Here is a 22,975-nt window from a genome sequence, read left to right as displayed (position 1 = left end):
TAGGTTATCTTGTCATTAAATTATGTTGCATACCCCTCGCCCAGAGTCAGATTGTCCTCCGTCACCCTCTATCTAGTTTTCTCTGTGCCCCTCCCCCTCCCCCTAACTCTCTCCCTCCCTCCCTCCCATGTCCTCCCTCCCCCCACCCCTTGGTAACCACCACACTCTTGTCCATGTCTCTTAGTCTCGTTTTTATGTTCCACCAATGTATGGAATCATGTAGTTCTTGTTTTTTTCTGATTTACTTATTTCACTCCGTATAATGTTATCAAGATCCCACCTTTTGCTATAAATGATCTAATGTCATCATTTCTTATGGCTGAGTAGTATTCCATAGTGTATATGTGCCACATCTTCTTTATCCAATCTTCTATTGAAGGGCTTTTTGGTTGTTTCCATGTCTTGGCCACTGTGAACAGTGCTGCTATGAACATGGGGCTACATGTGTCTTTACGTATCAATGATTCTGAGGTTTTGGGGTATATACCCAGTAGAGGGATTGCTGGGTCATAAGGTAGTTCTATTTGTAGTTTTTTGAGGAACCACCATACTTTCCTCCATAGTGGTTGTACTACTTTACATTCCCACCAACAGCGTATGAGGGTTCTAAAGGAAGAGTTTTTAAAACAAATTATTGTTATGTTTTTTTTCAGTGCAGGAGTGGGCAAAAGTAGGTTAATAATAATAATTAATAATACAATAATTAATAAATATATAATAATACAAAAATAAACTGTTTTGCATACTTAACTATAAGCCCTCTTTTGCCCACCCCTGTATGTTCATATAAATATAATCATCCAATTATTCATGTAGTTATTCAACAAACCCTCCCTGATCAGCCACTGGGAGCAAGACTTGGTGTTCATTAGCTCAGTTCTCTCCTTTTCCTCAGAGAACAAACGTCCATTGAATACAGAGCTTTCTCAGTGCAGTATCTTGCATTTCTATTTGAACTGAGAAAAACAAATATAAGAGAATGAGCTGGATGTGTGTATGTGTGTGTGTGAGAGAGAGAGTATGTGTTTGCACGTGAGCTCACACACACACAATGCCCTCACACCATACTGCCTGTATTTACCGTATTTTTCACTCCATAAGATGCACTTTTTCCTCCCCAAAAGTGGAGGGGAAAATGACTGTGCGTCTTATAAAGCGAAAAATATGGTATGTCTGGAAAATATCTGAAAAACAAATGACCTCTGAATTTGGAACGATGACTATTAATAATGCAAGAGTTCTGTCTTTAAGTCTGACCAGGAAATGGCACAGTGGGTAGAACATTGGCCTGGACTCTGAAGACCCAGGTTTGAAACCCTGAGGTTGCTGGCTTGAGCACAGGCTCATCTGGCTTGAACAAGGGATCACTGGCTTGGCTGGAGTCCCCCCGGTGAAGGCACATATGAGAAAGCAATCAGTGAACAGCCAAAGTGCAGCAACTATAAGTTGATGCTTCTCATATCTCTTCCTTCCTGCCCGTCTCTGTTTTTCACTTAAAAAAAAAAAAAGTGTTCTGTCTTTGCTTTCCTAAGCCTTGCAGCCTTTTTTTTGTCCTTGTGTTCTTCTGGGAAGCCAGTGCTTTGGTCCATGTTGGTGGGGGAATGCAGGGAACACTGCTCTCCTTGCTGCCCCCGCCAGCAGGACCCTCTGCTGCCCTACCCACTAGGCCCAGAGAACAGCTTTGGCTGCAGGGTAAACAGTAGGAGCACCTTCAGAGGCCTCAAAACATTTTCCTCCCTGTATTAGCCGGTGTCTTGCTCTTTGTTAATTTTCCCATTCATTGAGAGAGGGAGAGAAGCATCAGTTCATTGTTCAACTTAGTTGTTCCATTTAGTTGTGCCCTCATTTGTTGCTTCTCATATGTGCCCTGACTGGGGATCGAACTGGTGACCCTGGTACACTGGGTCAACACTTTATACACTGAGCCACCTAGCCAGGGTGGTGCCTTACTCTCTGTCAAGAGCGTGGCTGCCGCTTGTGAAGAAGCTCAGCACTCCGTAGAGATGCTCTGGAAAACAGGCTCAGGGTGCAGGTACTTTCTCTGTCAGCCCCTGGGAAGGTGTCCGGTCCTTCCCTTTGGGGAGCACGGTGAAGAATGTTCTCTCCCAGCTCAGTTTCCCTGGCCATGTCAGGCACGCATGAGTGGCCCAACGTGAGACCGAGATGCAGCTGAAGCATGTCTTTAGGGACATCTGTCCCTTCCCTACCTTTTTCTGCATTCTCTTCCCCACCCTCTAAAAGTGGGTGCTTTAGCTCTGGGACTAACTCACACTAAGGAACCGGAGAATGTGAATGGTCTGCATTCCCGGGGCGCCTGGACAATGTCAGACCACAAGGAAGTGAACCAACAAGCACCTTAAGTTGCTGGACTGGTTCCAAAAATGTAGAACTTAGGTCAGCACCATCTGGGTGAGAGTTGTTTCAGGGAGGAGACTGGGGGTGGGACCCCATCCTAGTGTGAGATACTACTGTCTTGAGCCTGGGTGGCAGAGAGTAGAGGTCTAGACCCAATCCCCAGTTTTCTTAGCTCTGTTGATTTTTTAAAAAAACATTTCCAATTTTCTTCCTCTGCAAAGGCAGAGCATGCCTTGCTGTCTGTGGTGTGGGGCCAATGCCTCCCTGTGGGTGCACAGAGAGAGAGCCTGCCCAGGCAGGTGGGAACCGAGGCTGCACGCGACAGAGGTGTGCACCGCGCTCCTCTGGGACCCCCGGAAAGCAGCGTGAATGCGCAGTCTGGGAAGCACAGGCCAGCAGACAACAGCAACAGCCTTGGGCTCCAAAATGTCTGACAGGGCTTATGCTTTCTCTTAAAAAACACATGCATATTTTGTATTTTATAGGGTAATATTACATTATGTATTTTATATCCTAGTTTTAATACTAATATTACAATATTACTTTAAATCTCATATTGTCAAGAGGAAAAAGAAATCTAATTATGATGTTCTCACTGGCTGATGTAACTCTTGGCTGTACCAGTTGGGCGCATACACACACCAGCTGGAAAAGCACAGATCTGGAAAATACTCAACATGGGCACCCCCAGGGGTCTCCCCTTTGGGTTCCCTGTACCGGAATCTTCTGCACTTGCAACAGCAGAAGGCTACTTGCCCCTACTGGACAAGCTGCACTGCAGGAAGAGTCTTCCCCTCCCACCCCGATCTGACCTGGCACCCTCTGCTCCCCCTGATTCACTAGAGGCCAAAGCACCGTGCTCAGGGAAGAAGAAACAATTCATCAACATTGGTCCAGGGGACAGCCGTAGAGAGTTTTAAGGTTTTACCGCCAGAAGAAGTTTCCTGCTGGACTTCATGATGCCTACGATGCCTAGGACAGACAGGCAGAAGAGGCAGATGCCAACGAACATGCCGATCCAGGCGGCCCCATAGATGTCGTCGTTGTCAGTGGCTTCCAGCAGCGGGTAGAGGCTGTTTTGGTCAGATACAAAGAAGATGCACTCTGCAGTCAGGGCAATGCCGCACATCTGGGGGCAGAGGGGCTTCTGTCAGACTGGCGGGACAGCAGCATTGGGGGGGGATGGAGAAATGGGAGTTGTGGGGTAAGACAGACTAACTCTGTCCCCTACGTAAGCTTTAGCAACAGACTCAGACTCCTCATTGCCAGGAAATCAAACAGCTCCTTCTAGTCTACTAATTGATTGCATGCCTCCGTCCACATGTTGCTCTGTCTCATTGCTATTTGGGAAAGACCCAATTTTGGACTATTATAAAGTCCTTGAGGCATGAAACACTCAAACAATGTCTTCATGTAGGATGCTGTCTCCCCCCTCCACTCCCTATCATCCAAATTCCAGGACTGTAATATTTAAACTGGTTCTGGTCATATTGATCAGTGCCAGAGAACCACTGAATATTAGAGCTGGAGAGAACTTGGTGGTTATCTTTCCCACCTGCTGTGCTTTATAGATGAGGATCCTTGGCCCTGAAAGGCAAAGACTTGCCCGGAGTCACATGGAGTCAGTGGCAGGGCTGGGCCAGAGCCAGCGATCCTGACTCCTAACGCTCTCCCACCACAGCGGGCCCCACAGCCTGGCCTCTGAGCTACTCTCACACCCCGGAGTGGCCTCTGTGACAGGAACAAGAACACACAAACATCTGCCCCCAACAACCTTAAAAATGGGAGTCCCACGAAATCAAATGAAGGTGAAACAGGAACGAAACAGCAGAGCACGTGTGTGGTGGGACTGTTTGGATGTTGACCATGACTGACACGACTCTTTTTAGATTTTGTGCTTTAAACTTAGGAAGAAAAGACCTATTTTCTTCAACCTGTATATAATTATATATATTTGATATACGATATAGCTATATATAATGATTTATGTAGTTAAATTTGTGCTAGTATATTTTACTAACACATTTCTTAAAATGAAGAAAATATGTAGAAAGCCAGTCATTATGTAATTATTTTCCTTTAAACTTTCACGTCTGATGGATCAAAAATCATGATTACAGGACAAGCAGAACTGCCTGAAAAATATTCATCACTTACACCAAAAATCACATTTCCAAAAATCAGCAGGCCCTGGAAGCAGCGAACAGTGGAGTCGTCTTTGGTCATCTTCCCGCGAGCTGGAGACACAGATGAGAACAGCACAATGTAACAGGTGGGCGACAGGCACTGCTGCCGGTCTGATAGCACCGCTAAGTCACACCACTGCGTGCTGTCTTCTCCTTCCAAAGCATCTAAACCCAAGTCATGAAGTCATGTAGCAATGGAAGAAACTTGTTTACCTAAACCCAGTAATCACTGTCATTTTATAAAGAAGAAGAAGAAAAAAAAGTCAAGCTTACAGAGTCTGATTAGCAATTTTCAGGAGTTCTTTAAGGAATGGAATACAGAGACCCCATCCTTTTAGTGATGAACTGAGTGCCGCAAGTCAACAAGGGCAGACCCGAGGTTGGGATGACTGGGCAGGCCTGACGCTCAGCACGGGTCCCTGGGACGGAACCCCACGGGTAAACCCATGGCCCGAGTTGGCAGTTGGTTGACAGACCAGAAAGACTATAGGCAGCTGTTAAAACTATCATTTTCAGAATGTTTTGTTATCGTCAAAAATAGTTGGCATTTGTTTTCTGGATCTATGACTTTGTTTCTGTTTCATTTTGTTTGTTAATTCTGTGGGGTTTTTTGTTTTTTTTTTAGATTCCACCTAGAAGTGAAATCAGAGAATAAATTGTTGGTTGCTCAAAGGATGAGGATGAAGGAGGGGTGGAAAAGGGGAAGAGGATTAAGCAGGGTAAACTTTCATTTGTAAAATAAGTCCCGGGGACGTAATGAATAGCATAGGGAATAAAGTCAGTAATAATATAACAACTATATATGTACGGTGAACGGTTACTGGACGTATTGTGGTGATCGCTTTGTAAGGTGTATAGATGTTGAATCACTATCCTGTACACTTAAAACTAATATAATACTGTATGTCTATTATAATTAAAAATAAAGTAATAAAAATAATTGGCAAATTAAAAAAATACATTGTTATATAAGAGGAGAAGCAGGAAGGAAAGAGGGACAAGCATATTTAGTTCCTTGTACACGCCACTTCATTAGGTACTTTACATACACACATCTAGGCCTCATCACCCAAGTAGGGAGAAATAGGGAAAAGGCTGGCTCATTTTGCAGATAAGGAAACTAAAGCTGTAGTTGAGGTAAATTAAGTTCCCTGGAGTTGTACAACCAGTACGTGGAAGAGCTAGGCTGGAGATTTTGGTCTGTGTGACTCCAGAGCCCAAGCTGGTTTGCCCAGCCCACACTGGCTCCCAGAAATTATTTACAAGGTTTAGTGTTTCGTACGATAGTAGAAACTAGTGGGCTTCTCCCTCCCTGAGGATTCTCTGGAAGGAACACAAGGGTAGGTGTTTGGCTTTTGCACTTGAACCACTTTGAGAAAACCCATCCACATCTTTCAATGTTTTATTAATTAAATTCATTAACTAATCACTTCATGCATTCATGCTGTAAGTGAAATTGCATTAAGTGATATAACCTGCATTTTGAGATATACAAAGAAATATAAGGGAGATTGTTGTAGTCTAGGACTTTGTGTTCTAGTAAGGAAGCTGAGATATGTTTCCAAATAGTCACAATACATCGAGGAAGACCCTAAGTACTGTGGGGGCCCCTATAGGGAAGAGGGAAGCCTTGCAGAATGTGTATGGTTTTGATAACTTGACTGGAGGTGGGTGAGTGTGGGAGGAAGGCGGGGTGGGTAACATTCGGGTAGAGGGAAGGTCAGGGACTGGAGCCTGGAAGCGCCAGGCGCCCCTGAGATCCCAATCTAGCCTGTGTGGGGGTCAGTGGGAGGCAAGCCTTTCATTTGACTCAGACCTTGCTAAATTTTAACTTCATGGTTACACTCTAAGTTTTAACAACATTTTAAGTAATTTTAAACATCTGTGAATATTTTCCCTTTCCTAGTCACCTGAACAGCTGTGAGGACTGAAAGAGTTAAAGTTCAGAAGTGTTTCTGGCCCAGCATTGGGCACATAGCAAGCCCTCCTTCAGTGTTTGCTGAATAAATAGAAGAATCTGGTTATCGTTGCAAGATCCCTAAGTGTAGTTTCTGCTGAGAAATGCTGTTGGTGTCTTTCTGCTTGGAAGAGTCATTTCATGTTTAGAAATGTCACTCATCCTTCCCAGAGACTGGTACACACTAGACTGAGAGTGCCCTGAGGGAGTTAACGCGTAAACTTCCCCCGGGGGAGCCTGGCGGGTCAGTCACGTTGGAAAATTCATTGCTGGTATGCACAGACATTGCTCCTGACCAGTTGGGTTCCCATCTAAACTTGAGACACAAGGAAATAAACCGTGAAAGGTACAAGTTCAGATAACACAAGTATAGAGAGTAAAGGGCAAAAATCTGGAGAGGCCAAATTCAGCATCATTTTCAGCCACCGCCAATTGTGCACCCATTTGCCAGGTGGCAGCCTATTTGTGGTGATTGATTAGTTGGGCTGAAAGAACGGAAACAGCCTGATTTGTTCTTTCCAGGGATTTAAAGTGTGATGACAGCAATGCACGTTCAATGAAAAAATGACTGTACACAGTAGAATAGAGGGGGAAATAGGGCCATGGAGAAAAGTCCCCCAAGGAGCTGAAGGGACCCTGAAAAGGATTGGGCCCAAGTGACCCAATGATGTCCCACAGCGTCCATACTTTCCCAAAGGGGACTCTGCCACACAGGTTTACAAGGGGACGAGATGACTGAAGACTCTGCGAGAACGCTGAAGTTCAGGGTGGAGGAACACAGACAAGAGTGGAGGAAAGAAGGAACGAGGCAGACAGAGCTTGGTTTGAGCAAAAAGAAGAGTGAATCGAGGAAATCTAGATGAGCACAGGGTGGGAACTCCCAGGAGCAGCCGGCTGTGGGCTGCTGAGCGTAAGGCAGGAATGGGTGGACAGATGGAATGTTCTGAGGTTGGGGTCACTAGATTTCTCCCCTTTTTCAGTACATATCCTCGTCTCCTTCAGGCCTCTGGCCTCAGAAGCACATAATGACTTAGAAGGTCACTCTCGTCTTTCTTTTTTCTTTTTTTCTTTTTATTTTTTTTGTATTTTTCTGAAGCTGGAAACGGGGAGAGACAGTCAGACAGACTCCCGCATGCGCCCAACCAGGATCCACCCGGCACGCCCACCAGGGGCGACGCTCTGCCCACCAAAGGGCGATGCTCTGCCCCTCCCGGGCGTAGCTCTGCCGCAACCAGAGCCACTCTAGCGCCTAGGGCAGAGGCCAAGGAGCCATCCCCAGCGCCCGGGCCATCTTTGCTCCAATGGAGCCTTGGCTGCGGGAAGGGAAGAGAGAGACAGAGAGGAAGGGGGGGGGTGGAGAAGCAAATGGGCGCTTCTCCTGTGTGCCCTGGCCGGGAATCGAACCTGGGTCCCCCGCACGCCAGGCCGACGCTCTACCACTGAGCCAACCGGCCAGGGCCCACTCTTGTCTTTTGAAGTAACAAAATGATGAGGAAAGCTGTCATTTAATGAGCACTTTTGATATTCTAATCACATGCTAGCCCTTATGCTCATTTTCTCAACAGGTCTGAGAGATGGTATTTATTTATTTATTTTACCAAAATCAGTACTAGGTTCCTATTGCTGCTGTAACAAATTACCACCGACTTAGTGGCTTACAATGGAATATTATTCAGCCATAAGAAAAATTGAAATACTGTCATTTGTGACAACATAGATGAACCTTGAAAACATGTGAACGTAAAATACGTCAGTGAGAAAATGAGAACCATATGATTTCACTCATGTGGACTGTAAGACTAAAACTGAAAGACATGGACAACAGGGTGGTGGTTATCAGAGGGAATGGGGGTGGAGGGTTGGTGTGGGTAAATGGGGCCAAACACATGGTGATGGAAAGATGGTTTGACTTTGGGTGGTGGGCACACAGTACAATATACAGAAATGTGCGCCTGAAAACTATAAGATCTTATTAATCAATGTCACCCCAATAAATTTAATTAAAATAAATTTAAAAAGAAAACAAACCCACAGAAATGTATTCTCTTGCAGTTCTGGAGGAAGGAAGTGGAATGAGTCTCACTGGGCTAGAACCGAGGCGTGTGTGGAGCTGCCCGACTCCTGGAAGGTCTAGTGGAGAATCTGGTCTGTTGTCATTTTGCAGATGAAGCAAAGGAGGCTCAAGGAGACTACTTTGCTCGGCCACATTGCTGGAGGATGCAAAAGTTTAGATTCAAACCCAGGTGTGGTGGGCTCCAGATGGTTTACACTCTGCAGTTTAGAGTCCTGTCCCACAGCTAATACTTCCAGCAGAAAAAGAAACGCCCGGTCCACTATCTTGCCAACCCCAGTGGGCAGAGAGAGCAGACACATTCCCTGCTCAGATGATCCTACCTCTGCCCCGGTCAGAATCACCAGGACTCTGATTCACTTCTAAGGATCTTGTCCCCTTTGCCCCTTGACACTGCACTAATATTTGCATGTTTTCCCCAAGCCCAGTGATGTACCCAACTGTTTTTCCAGGAAGTCTGTCTAGAATGTATCCCAAACCCGGAGCTCTCTCACTCACCCCTTGAGACTGAAATTCTTGAAAGTAAAATATACAAATATGCGGGTTAATGTGAAAGGCCGTACTTCATAGTCTCTCCTTGGCCAATTGTATTTAGACTTGGTTGATATCTAGAGAATGAAAAAACATTTTTTCCACCCTTAAAACAGCTGCAAATGTCAAGAGAGACGGCAGTTAGGAAGCCCAGTCCCAGCTCTGGTGGTTGGCTCGCGGCGGTGGCGGTCATCTCATGGCTGTGGTGAGCACACTGGACAAGGCATCAGAATGCCAGGATTCAAACCCCCACTCGGCCCATCTTTACTGTGTCACCCTGGGCAGTGCCACTCAGTGTCTGCTTCTGCATTTATGAAACGGGTTTATTTGATGGGATCGTTGTGACCACTAAGATAAGAAATGGAGAAGTGGTTGGCAAACATAAAATTATTTACAAACATAAAAAAATATGAATAACCAGAGGGCTATTTAAGAAGGGCAGGGCATTAGGCTATGGTTTTGCTTTATGCACTAGTGACCCTAGGGGCCTGGGAGGGAGTTCCTATGTAATTGGCTCACCACCAATAGCTCTAAGGTCGAGGTGCAGCAGCCCCTTCCCCCTTCCCTCTGCTCCCTGCCCAGGGGCTGCTCTGCTGGAAGGGCCTAGAGGCTTTACCCATGTGTGCCTCCTTATTTTCCATGGAAGTGTTCACAGGGGAAAAATTATCTCTTTGGGAGATTAAAAACAAACAAACAAAAAACCTTCCCAGTTGTGCGTGGGGTGTGGCCAGAGTCAGGTACCAGGCAGCACATTCATATGGGAGAGGCTCTCGTGCATTCCATCAGCATTCCTGAACACTGAACACCCACCTCCGGCCTCCTCCCTCTGGCTGTGGCCAGGTGATGCCGGGATGAGCCTTGAGGCCCCATCTCCTCTGTCCAGGGCTGCTTTCTCCCTGACACTGAGAGGAGAGGATGCTGGGAGGACGCTGGTCTGCTCTGGCTGTGGCCAGGTGATGCCGAGATGAGCCTTGAGGCCCCATCTCCTCTGTGCCAGGGCTGCTTTCTCCCTGACGCAGAGAGGACGCTGGGAGGACGCTGGGCTGCTCCCCTCGTCCATTCCTTCCTCCTGGTATCCACCCAGGAAGGGATTTTCCTGCATTTGACTGTAAGAGTCCCCCAAACAGGGGAAGGCACTGGGACCCTGTTTTATTTGTCCTTCTAGATCCAAGGTGGCACAGTGCTTAAAACGTAGTAGGCACTCAATAAATTATTTTGCTAAATAAAAGGGCAGATAAAGTAAAAATTTTAAAATGTATATATATTTGAATGGATGAATAAATAGATGACATAAAATTTGCCTGGACTTTTATTGCGGAACTGGTTAGAGTCTAGTGAGGTAGAAAGAACAGGGGGTTTGGACAGACCTGAGTTTGAATCGTAGCTTCAACACTGAGCAGTTTAGTTACTTAATTTGCTGAGCTTTATCTCTAAGTGGGCATTGTAATACTTAAATTGAAGGGTTCCTGTGAAAATTAAATGAGAACATATATAAAGTTCTCATATCCATACAATATTAACTTTCTTTACTTTTGACTCAGTTACTGGAAGCAGACAGACCAGAGCTAATAGACTATTGAATGTGAAGGCACCTAAAACCAGTGATTTAATATTGTTTTAAAACAGAGCCACATTTTCAAAGAAAATATGGAGAAATACTATTGCAACTAGGTAACTAACATATAAAAACAGATAAAAGTCTGGCTGAAACATGAGTAGGGACTCTGGGTCTCACAGAGCTTCTCCTAATCAGCTTTAAACTCCATATGGCTAGCCCCAGAGTAGTTGGAAACCACTATTCCAGAGTTAACAGAAAAGAAACATGAAGGTAAATTACTGAGCTCAGAAGGAAGTTCCCCCCAAATTGAGAAGACACTCAAGAGTGAAGTTGGAAAACCCTGGTTGAAATGTGTAAATTGATATTACATAGTCTCTGCGTCAAAGAGGCCTAGGAAAGGCTCCTGGAAAGCTGGGGCAAGTGAGTTTCCTTCTGTAAGAGAGAAGCTGGGGGGATCTCTAGGAAGAGTTGCAGTCCTGCTATACTGGGAGAAAAGGCAATGTGATTTCTATGAAAGAAAGCAGGTCTGGCTAATCTTTTAGAGTGCTTTGAAAGCTATTATATCCTTGTGTATAAGGCAGACTACTGAAGTTATATAGGTTAAAAACAGAAAAATTTTGGTAAATTTTCACACTGATGGCTATTTAAAAAATTATGAATTTGTTGATCTTTTCAGAGGGGACAGGCATGAGCTGAGACAAAAGGGATGGGCAAATGGGTATGTTTAGAACACAAACTGTGCTGTTCTCTGGGGACTATAGTTTTTGTGCCTTAAGAAGTCAATAACTGCTTGAGTTTTGTCTCTGTTTGCCTAATAAGGCAGGATGAAATGACACTCTGTGATGGTTAAATTTACATGTCAACTTGAGTAGAATACGGCGCCCAGTTGTTTGGTCACATACCAATCTACATATTTTTGTGAAGATATGTTTTCAGTTGGGATTAACATTTAAATCAGTACTTTTAGTAAAGCAAATTATCCTCCATAAAATGGTGGGCCTCATCCAATCAGTGGAAGGACTTAAGAGCAAAGACTGAGGTTTCCTGAAGAAGAGACAATTCTGCCTCCAAGTTGCAACATAGAAACCCTCTCTAAGTGTCCAGTCTGCAGATTTCAGACTCAAGACAACAACATGAACTTCTTACCTGAATTTCCAGTCTGCTGGCCAGCTCCACAGATTTCTGACTTGCCAACCCCATAATCATATGAGCCAATTCCTTAAAGTAAATCTCTCTCTTTCTCTCTCTCTCTCTTTCTCAGACCTTCTTTACAGAAACAGAACAAATAGCAGAGAAATATAGATATTGATATGTCTATGGATCTATATATATTCCCTACATGTTCTGTTTTTGTAAAGAACCCTAAAAAACACCCCCCCACACTTGGACTGACTTATATTTCTTTCTATTTTTTACTGAATTTATTGGGGTGACACTGGTTAAAAAATTATTCAGGTTTTGGGTACACAATTCTACAGCACATCCTCTGTACACTGTACTGTGTGTTCACCACCCCAAGTCAAGTCTCTGTTCATCACCATTTATCCCCTGTGCCCTCTTCCACCTCTTCCCACTTCCCCTTGCTCTGACTTATACTCTAGATAGAAGCAAAAATGATCGTTTTCTGAGGTTTCCTGAGACCATTTTACCCTTTCCTTCTAAGCTCTACTGACAGCTCCTAACTTTTGGCTCAGACGAATCGAACAGTTTGTTTCCATTCCACACAGTGCTCCCAGAGTAAATTTAGAAAGCAGAGGTTCTCAAATGATCCTACAGAGCCCAGATGCTTCACCTACTGGGGCAATGTGTTTTGAGCCAAAATAAAATGCTTGCAGCCATTTTATAATTTGAAGAAAATTAATGATCAAAATTTTTCTTTAATCTTGGGTGCTCACTACTACCTATCTAGAATTTGGTTCATAGTATGAATTTAAGCCCAAATGGTCTACTTAATTATTTTAAATTTAATATATCAACACTTTGTGGTGTTCAACAAAGATAAACATGCCCTCTAAGTGCCAGATACGTAATCAGTCTTGAGATCCGCCATGCTAAAGCTCTGATTTTATATCACTCCCCTGCTTACACACCTGCAAAGTCTCCCTATAGCCTTCATTCAAAGGAGAGCCCCACCTAGCTCCCACTGCACCGCAAGCTTGCCACAGGCTCCTTCTTACTTCCTAGTGCCAGATGGCTCCTCTTGTCCACCCATTCCCTCTTGCTGACCAGTCTCTTCAAATGCAGATTTCCCCTGAATTTGAAAACTTTTTGGCTTTTCAGCTCTTGGAGACAGACCAGTGTCTTCCTTTTTTTTTTTTTTTTTTTTTTTTTTGTATTTCTCTGAAGCTGGAAACGGGGTGAGACAGTCAGACAGACTCCCGCATGCGCCCGACTGGGATCCACCCGGCACGCCCACCAGGGGCGATGCTCTGCCCCTCCGGGGCGTCGCTCTGCCTCGACCAGAGCCACTCGAGTGCCTGGGGCAGAGGCCAAGGAGCCATCCCCAGCGCCCGGGCCATCTTTGCTCCAATGGAGCCTCGGCTGCGGGAGGGGAAGAGAGAGACAGAGAGGAAGGAGGGGGGGGGTGGAGAAGCAAATGGGCGCTTCTCCTGTGTGCCCTGGCCGGGAATCGAACCCGGGTCCCCTGCACGCCAGGCCGACGCTCTACCGCTGAGCCAACTGGCCAGGGTTCCAGTGCCTTCCTTTTGCCTGTGTCTTTGGTACTTGTCCAGACCCAGCCATTTCATGCTCCTTCTAGCCCACGGAAGAGAGGTTGGACAACCGAGGAGGTCAAGCCCAGGCTCCTCAGCCTGTGTTCAGACAGTACAGCCAGGTTTCAGATGGCCAGCTGCTGGTCCTCCTCTGCTGCCCTGAGTGTCTGATCGTGCTTCCAGGTTGTGCTTAGGTTGTCCTCCCTTTGGGATTCCTTCTCTCATTTCTGCCTATTGAACTCTTTACCATCATCTGCAGTTCAGTTGAAACACTTCTTTCCCCGTGTACCCTTGCCCAAAATTATCCTTTCTTCGCTACCTCCCTCTTTTTGCCCTAAACTAACAGCTCTTCAGACATGTCTTGGTGGGTGGGTATGTGAGTGGCTTTTCTCCCCTACTACCCTGCACCACGGCAATCTAGCCCAGTACTTTGTTACCTCTTTTCTTTGCCAAAGTTTGTTTAATTAGCTATTCTGGACCCATGTGGGACTACATTACTGTACATTTAAAAATCAATTTGACAAATAATTGCACTAAGGAAACAAAATTATAAACTTTCAAATTAATCAATGAGTGACACACCTAGAAGTCAATGACTACACTCTTGGTAGTTTTTGTCACACTAGAAAGGTACGTGACTAGGAAGAAATTAAAGGTGTCATCTTCAGGCAGTTATTGGCTACCTGCCCACTCATGTCATGATAGACTATCAGCTCTGACTGCAAACTTAGAGGCTTGGTAGGTCAGCTCCCTAAATTGTACAGATGAGAGAACTAAAGCTCCCAAGGGGCAGTGGCTGTCTCAAGATCATTGATGTGTCATTGCAGTCAGGATTTGAGTCCTGATCTCCTGAGTCTCAAGCCAGCTTTATACTAAATTTGTTGCTAATCATTCCTTTTTTCAAGGTAGGAAGATGCCACCTCCCTTTATGTTTTTTTAAAGTTAACAGTTAAGCCACAGAAGTGGGGGTGCAGTGTCACATAACAAAGCTAGAAAAGAGAGAGCCTTCCACTCTTGTCCTTCTTTCAAAGTCTTCCTCACACTTCACCCTAATTTGTGAAATCCTACAATCAGAGAATCAATCACTCTTTTGCTCTTCTGATTGGAAAGAAAATACTACATATTAGAGAGGCATCAATGAGTCATCAGTGCCAATGCCTTATTTCCACTGTTATCAGATCCCTTCCTACGGTTTCCAAAGGGAGAGGAAAGATGCTGTGAGAGGGAAAGAGACCCAAGAAGAGAGTGGAAGGACACACTCCTAACACATGATTTGGGGCTTGAGGCTGTCACTGGTTACAGACCAACTCCTGATAATATGCTTATCTTGCCTGTTAGCTCCCAGTTATGTATTAGTTACTTCAGATATGGGGTTCACTGAACTTTTCTGTTATTCCAAAGTAACATTTCCCTCACGTCTTAGTTTTTTTTTTTTTTAAAGCTGGTAGGGCTAGAAAGAATGCAGATGTGACGGGGTGAATTTTTAAAAGTGGAACTGGTAGAGCACAGAGGGCACAGTGGCAGCTGTCCATGACAGAAACAATATTGCCCCTGACTGCAAGGGCACAGCTCACATCAAATATTTTCCTCATAAGGAAGAGCCACTGTGAGCGCAACCCTGTGGAAAACTGGCCGGTGGTTGACACTGAGATGATTTATCAAATTACTCAACATCCTGGGAGTTCTGTTGCTATGAAGAGTGGAGATTTTTTTTCAAAGGCATGAGTTGTATTCCTTTTTTCTTTCTTATGACATCACTTAGTTTGTTTTCTTATAAATATTATTCGCATCCATAGTGTTGATTTTCCAAATACATTGAATAGGTCTAAAAACCATTAATTGCTCATTAAACAAACCAGTTTTCAAAGAACAAGTGAGACTCACCCAACAAACATGAGATAATTTTTTCAAATTCATTACCTCTTTTCTTCATTTAAGTTTAGTTGGACCAACTAATACAAACCACACCTCAAACTCTATTACATGCTAGAGAAATTTGTGGTAACAAAAGAAAATAAAAGGAGAAATAGGAAAGGAAGAAACAAGAAACACAATATGCTGTTGCCTTAGCCCTGACTCTGAAACCTAGACCAAGAGAAGACAGTTGTGAATGAGGGTTCCTTTTTCTCCTCAATGTCTTTAATACTTATTATTACTTGTTTTATTGATAATAGCCACTCTGAGAAGGTATCTCATTTTAGTTTTGATCTGCATTTCCTTAATAGCTAGTGAAGTTGAGTATCTTTTTATTTGTTGGTCATTTGTATGTCTTCTTGGGAGAAGTGTCTATTGGGGTCCTCTGCCAGTTTTTTAACTGAATTGTTTTTTTCTTTCATGTTGAGTTGTATGAGTTCTTTATATATTTTGCTGTTGTTTGAAAATATCATCTCCTAGTCCATTGGTTGTCTTTTTGTTTTGTTGTTGGTTTCTTTTGCAGTGCAGAAGCTTTTTATATAGTTTGATATAATCCTATTAATTTGTTTTTGCCTTTACTTCCCATGCCTTTGGGGTCAAATTCATAAAATGTTTGTACCTATGTTTTATTCCATGTAATTTATTGTTTCAGATGTTATATTTAGGTTTTTGATTCATTTTAAATTAATTTTTGTACATGGGGACAAAGAGTAATCTAATTTCATTCTTTTGCATGGGGCTTTCCAATTTTCCAGCACCATTTTTTTGTGTGCATGTGACAGAGACAGAGAGAGACAGAGAGAAGGACAGATAGGGACGAACAGACAGGAAGGGAAAGAGTTGAGAAGCATCAACTCTTCGTTGCAGCACCTTAGTTGTTCATTGATTGCTTTCTCATATGTGCCTTGACCGGGAAGGGGGCAACAGCAGAGTGAGTGACCCCTTGATCAAGCCAGTGACCTTGGGCTCAAGCCAGCAACCTTGGGCTTAAGCCAGCAACCTTGGGCTTAAGCCAGCAACCTTGGGGTTTTGAACCTGGGTCCTCCATATCCCAATCTGATGCTCTATCCACTGTGCCACTGACTGGTCAGGCTCCCAGCACTATTTATAGAAGAGCCCTTTCCTACTGTTGGGAAGGTAAACTGTTGGGAAGGTAAACTGGTATGAGCACTATGGAAAACAATATAGTGGTTCCTCAAAATATTAAGAATAGAGTCACCATATGACCTAACCATCCCTCTTCTGGGTATCTACCTGAAAAACTTGAAAACATTTATTTGCAAAGATATATGCACCCCTATGTTCATTGCAGCAGTATTCACAGTGACCAAGACATGGAGACTACCAAAGTGTCCTTCAATAGAGGATTGGGAAAAGAAGATGTGATACATATATAGTATGAAATACTACTTAGCCATAAGAAAGGATGGAATCCTGCCATTAGTGACAACATGGATAGACCTTTAGAATATTTTGCTAAACAAAATAAGTCAGTCAAGAAAACCAAGAATTTCACTTATATATGGGATATCAAACTGCAACTCATAGACACAGACAACAGTGTGATTATCAGAGGTAAGAGGGTAGGGGAGTAGCAACGGGTTAAGGGGAACAAATAAATAGTGATGGAAGATGACTTGACTTTGGGTGGTGGGCACACAATGCAATATACAGATCATGTATCAGAAAAATGTAACCTGAAACCTATATACTCTTAACCAATGTTACCCCAATAAATTTAATTTAAAAAAAGAAAAAAAGAGAAGACAGTTGTATGACTTAGAGGTATAATAAAAATGAGTGTGGAGGTTTTCTAGCAGGACAATTCTCAATATACTTAAATTTAGGGTCTGATGAGTTCCTGGGAATGATGAAAAGAGGAGCTTGTTCCCATGGCCATGACATCCACAGATCACAGCACCCATTTGTTTTTCTTGCTTTAAAGCGCTGAACCTGTTCTGACCAAAGTGGTAACTAGTAGCTGCATGTAGCTATTTAAATTCAAATTATTTCAATTAAATACGAATTCAGTTTTTAAGTTGTGCTAGCTGCATCTCAAGTGTTCAGTAGCTACATGTGGTTAGTGGCTATTTTATAGAACATTTCCAATACTCAGAGAAAGTACTATGGGATAGCGTTACTCCAGACTCCTGATAATGGCTGTGAAGATCTCAGAGTCATTCACCCATCTAAAATCAAGGATTAGCCTGACCAGGCATTGGTACAGTAAATAGAGCATTGAACTGGGATACAAAGGACCCAGGTTTGAAACCCCGAGGTTGCCACCTTGAGCGCGGGCTCATCTGCCTTGGGCACGGGCTCACCAGCTTGAGTGTGGGGTCACTGGCTCAAGCATGGGATCATAGACATGACTCCATGGTCCCTGGCTTGAGGCCAAGGTTGTTGGCTTGAGCAAGGGGTCACTTACTCTGCTGTACCTCCTGGTCAAGGCACATATGAGAAAACAATTAATAAACAACTAAAGTACTGCAACGAAGAACTGATACTTCTCATCTCCCTTCCTGTCTGTCTGTCTCTATCTGTCTCTCTCTCTGTCTCTGTCACAAAAATAAATAAAATAAAATAAAAAAGGACTAAGATGAGCAATGTTTCAAGTACTCGCCAAGTGAGGACCTCAAGTGTGAACCATATCAGTGGGATGCCCAACCAGGGCAGAGATTCTATGGAGAATTGTTGGGAGATGAAAGATTAGGGTCCTTTCTCATGAATTTGGTCTCTGCCCCAGTTAGGAAACTGTAGTCCAGCACGGGTGTGGGCAGTCTGCATGGCCCTGAGGCCCAGATTTCAGTAGCAGAATATAGCATGTTCTAGGGCTGGTCAGTATTTGTTCTGGGTAAGAATGTAAGAGAAGAGGTCAAAAAGAAATTTGGAGATTTCATTTTTTTCCCCCTTGACTAGATGGTGTCTAAAGTGTTTTGGATTTAAAATCTATGATTCCTACTTAGTAAAAGAAGCTGGACACACAAAAAGGAACTTACTACATGCTTCTAATTATAAGAAATTCTAGATCAGGCACAACAGTCTCATGTGATAGAAATCAGTTCAGTTACTTCATGAAGGTGGGGCTCATTGAATGAAAAAGAGCATGGGGTTACATTCTCAACTGAAAGAAATATTTTCTGTCTTGATATATATTCATCAAAATAGAATAGAGGCTATTCTGCTTACTTGAGACCCGAATATTTCACTGTATGTAAATTATATGTCAATTAAAAACCTTAAACAATAAAAAATAAATAAAACATGTCAATTATGCCATATATATATATATATATATATATATATATATATACACACATACCTTTAAATTCATGTGATAAAAATCTAAAAAATAAAAATAAAAGTCTATGATTCTTTCCAGGTAGTTAAAATAGGTGAGTTGATATTTTTTTTTCAATTATAGTTGGTGAGTTGAGTTTTAAACCTAACAGAAAGTAAAACATGTTGTCCCAGGAAGCAAAATAAGAAAACATTCTCCTCATTAGGAAGAGTCAAAAGAAAAACCACTTCTTCATGAAGTTTATAAACTATATAACCCAAGTTATATATATATATATATATATATATATATATATATATATATAAAACTGAAATATATACATAGTATATAAAAATCTAAGTGAGTTTTTCTTAAGCTTAGCAACCATTTTCAGGCCAAGAAATGTTCAACAAACATTGTCCTTGATTTAAAAAAAAATAAAATTAATAAAAATTCAAAAGTCATAAAAATCTTTAAAGCTAGTTATAACTGGGGTTTTAAACTTACATACACAAAAATATTATTGACATTATTTGAAACGTAATTGTGTTATATGCAGGGATAGTGTTAGAACAAAAAATATATTTAGGACCTGTGGATCCTGGTGGATCAATTAATCTGTGAATAATAAAAATGACATTGTATAGATAAAGCTAATATGTTGACTTATTTCAACTGACACATTTATAAAGCAGAGTTGTTTGCAAAGAAGAAACCAGAGTAAATTACCTCACAAATCTATTTGGTTTAGCAGAACCAAATAATTTCTGACAAGCCCACCAGAAAACTTTCTCTCTGCTAGGCTAAGAGACTGAATATTAAATAAGAACATGAGTGGATTGCTTCCTTAAATTTTCTTTTACTTTTCTGACTCCGTGAAGAAACTTGGGGTCCACAAAGGAGTCTATCTGAGATTTAATCAAGAGGTACAGGTTTTCCCACGGTTCTTGAATTTTTCTTGGTCTTTCCATGAGGAAATTTGAGGTTGAAATCAGGGGGATGAATAATAACACCCCCAGAAGAACTTTAATTTCAGTTCTGAGAATGGATAATACCAAAGGGTTTCAGAAAGCAATAGTTTAAAAGAGAACAGAACAATGTCCCAACTTACAAAATAATGACAGGGAATTCATCAGGAAATTAACTTCTTCCCCTTTGCTTTTCAGACTGCTAGCTTCCCTCCCCAGAAAGCCACCCAAACCTTGAGAGCCCAGTTGCCTTCCCTACAGAGTGAGATCAGTCTACTCACTGTGCCCTCTCCTCCTCCTCTGCTACCTCCTCCTCCTGGAGCAGTGCTGGCCCACTCTGCAAGCAGAGCTAGCCTGAAGTGCTTTTCCACCCTGCAGCAATTCTGTGAACCTTCAGGACCAGGGAAGGATGGTCTGTCATTGGGAGGAGTCATCTCATATGGGCTGAGCCTGATGCTGTCTGAGCCTGCCTCCAGGCTGAAAGTAACAGGAAGTTTTCTTTATGTCAGTAGATTTCTGCTTCTTCGGAATGTGTGATCCTGACAGATGAAAGCACTTTGACAGGACTCAGCACATCACATCCTTCCAAGGTCTGAGCTTTCCTCAAACATACTCTCAGGCTTTGTTTTTATTTTGGTTTGTTTTGTTTTTATTCATGTGATAGGATTCTTTATTCTGCTTTTTGTGTATTAAAAAGCCTCCCTACTGTTTTGACTGCTCAAAGTCATGCTGGTTCATGTATATCTATCTGTTCAGGGTCACATCTAGTTGGGGTTTTTGTAACTCACATATGCTACATGTATGGGGTTAGTCATTGTCCGAGTAACGCTCACACTGAGGCAGCCCAAAGACTAAGGCTCAGGAGATCTGGAAACAAACAGATTGGGAGAAACTCAGGCATAGAGTGAGTGCTCCAGTAATTATTCAATAATGTCCAATACCTCCCTCCCCTCTCTCATCCCCACCCCTTCTTTCCCCTTCGTTTTCTTTCCCACCTTCTTCTAGAACCACGTATCATACACAACACCAACAATATTTGAACAAATTAAACCACATCTCTTTTAATGGCTGCATAATATATATATATATATATGGTAGACATGCACCAAAGTTTATTTTGCCTAGTTCAGTGATGAGTAATGACAGTAATGTTAGAGTTTACTGGGCGATTTAATCAGCATTCATGGGTCAAGACCATCTCTGTAACAGGTTAGGTATTTTAGGAGGCCAACTCTGAGACAGAGTTTAGTGTGCAGTATATTTATCTGGGATTAAACACCCATGGAAAGGAGAGAGAAGAAATAGCACTGGGCACAGAGAAAAGTTCAGCTCCCATGCTGGTGGGGCAGCCTGGCTGCACCCCTTCCCCAGGCCCAGGAAACTGCTACAGTTGCTCTGCACTGGGCACCTCTGTGATCAGGGCTTAGGTATGGGTCACCCTGGAAAGGCAGCTTTCCGCGGTTGAGGCAATCCCTGAAGGGGGCTGACAGTGGAGGCTGGGGCTGTCAGTATTTCCAGCATCTGGGCACCATGTTCCCCTGTGAAGGGGCTGCACAGGGCATCTCTGTGTCCATCACGCACCTTGTTCTTCCTCAGCTCTCTAGGACCTGGCTAGATACAGCATAATAGTTCACATAATGGGATTCTATGCAATTGTGATGAAAAGGATGACAGAGGAAATGTTTAATGACGTAAGAATACGTTCACTCACTTATTCAACAAAGATTTATTGAAAACCTATGTTAGGCCCTGGCTAGCTGGCTCAGCAGTAGAGCGTCGGCCGTTGCATGGAAGTCCCGGGTTTGATTCCTGGCCAGGGAACACAGGAGAAGCACTCATCTGCTTCTCCACCCTTCTCCCCTCTCCTTCCTCTCTTTCTCTTCCCCTCCCACAGCCAAGGCTCCATTGGAGCAAAGTTGGCCCAGGCGCTGAGGATGGCTCCATGGCTTCAGGCACTATTATGGTTCCAGTTGCAGTGGAGCAACACCCCAGAGGGGCTGAGCATCGCCCCTGGTGGGCATGCCGGGTGCATTCTGGTCGGGCGCATACAGGAGTCTGTCTGTCTCTCTCGGGTTCTCACTTCAGAAAAATACAAAAAAAAAAAAAAAAGCCAAAACCAAAACAAACAAACAAACAAACAAACAGAAAAACTTATGTTATATCAAGCCCTTTTCTAAGTGCTAAAAGTGAAAAATAGCAGGTTATAAAATAGTTTGTATATTTTGATACACTTTTATTTTTTTAAAGTGTATTTATGTACATATGAATTAAAAAGTTAGTAAGAATGTAGGCCCTGGCCAGTTGGCTCAGCGGTAGAGCGTCGGCCTGGCGTGCGGGGGACCCGGCTTCGATTCCCGGCCAGGGCACATAGGAGAAGCGCCCATTTGCTTCTCCACCCCCCCTCCTTCCTCTCTGTCTCTCTCTTCCCCTCCCGCAGCCAAGGCTCCATTGGAGCAAAGATGGCCCGGGCGCTGGGGATGGCTCCTTAGCCTCTGCCCCAGGCGCTAGAGTGGCTCTGGTCGCAACAGAGCGACGCCCCAGAGGGGCAGAGCATCGCCCCCTGGTGGGCAGAGCGTCGCCCCTGGTGGGCGTGTGGGGTGGATCCCAGTCGGGCACATGCGGGAGTCTGTCTGACTGTCTCTTCCCGTTTCCAGCTTCAGAGAAAAAAAAAAAGTTAGTAAGAATGTAAATATTAACAGGGTTATATCTGAATAAGTGATGTAGATGACTTTTTTTTATAGTTCACATGTTTACAAAGGATCTATATTATAATCATAAAAAGAGAAATATGTATGTTATTTAAAACATGCCCTCTTTTAGAAATTTTTGTTATAAAATAGGAAGAAAGCAAATGAGGACATATATCTCCATTTATCTCTTAGGCATTTTATGTTCTATTACAAGAATTAAGTGGGGAGAAAACAAACACAAATCTTTCCAAAACAGATAATGTGGACACAAAACCCATAACAAGAAACAAGAGCCTAGCTAGGAAAAGGAAGATTAATTTTCAGATAATAACTGCAACTAATTAGACGAGGAATTGCAGGTCCTTAATATTATATGTGTGATTGGTTTATTTTTCCAATAATTGCTTTCTAATTCTGTTCTGCTTATCTTTCCTTTCCCTTCACCACATCTTAATCCCAAAACTCATCTCTGAATTCTCATAAATAGGAATCTCAGTTCAGTCAAAAAGACTCAGATATTTTCTTCCTATCACGACAATTTAGATTTGAGACTCCAGTGCTTTGGGAAGCTGGGGGAGAAAAAGAGGCTAGTCTTCTCTGCAAGAATCCCCTTCCCAATTCCCTGTATACACCCTTTTAAGAGTGAGGCGATGCCATGTTATGTGACTGGCCTGGTATAAGCTGCAGTCCCTTCCTCTTGGTCAGGGGTCCCCAAACTACGGCCCGCGGGCCGCATGTGTCCCCCTGAGGCCAT

General features: G+C 43.3%; 1 protein-coding gene across 2 annotated transcripts in view; it reads right to left on the bottom strand.

Moving 5' to 3' along the window:
* Positions 1-19,923, bottom strand: part of UPK1B (uroplakin 1B) — a 31,913-nt gene extending 11,990 nt beyond the window's left edge. For both annotated transcript variants that reach the window (XM_066241170.1, XM_066241171.1), the window contains exons 1-3: positions 19,813-19,923; positions 4,513-4,592; positions 3,284-3,484 (exon numbers count right to left, since the gene is read on the bottom strand). In XM_066241170.1, coding sequence (XP_066097267.1) covers positions 3,284-3,484; positions 4,513-4,581 — 270 coding nt within the window. In that variant the 5' untranslated portion in view covers positions 4,582-4,592; positions 19,813-19,923. The remainder of the gene's footprint in view (positions 1-3,283; positions 3,485-4,512; positions 4,593-19,812) is intronic.
* Positions 19,924-22,975: the final 3,052 nt, after the last annotated feature.

The sequence above is a fragment of the Saccopteryx bilineata genome, chromosome 8 (assembly GCF_036850765.1).
Source record: "Saccopteryx bilineata isolate mSacBil1 chromosome 8, mSacBil1_pri_phased_curated, whole genome shotgun sequence".
Lineage (NCBI taxonomy): Eukaryota > Metazoa > Chordata > Mammalia > Chiroptera > Emballonuridae > Saccopteryx > Saccopteryx bilineata.
Note: the sequence above shows the minus strand (reverse complement) of the source record. Positions and strands in the feature narration are given on the sequence as shown.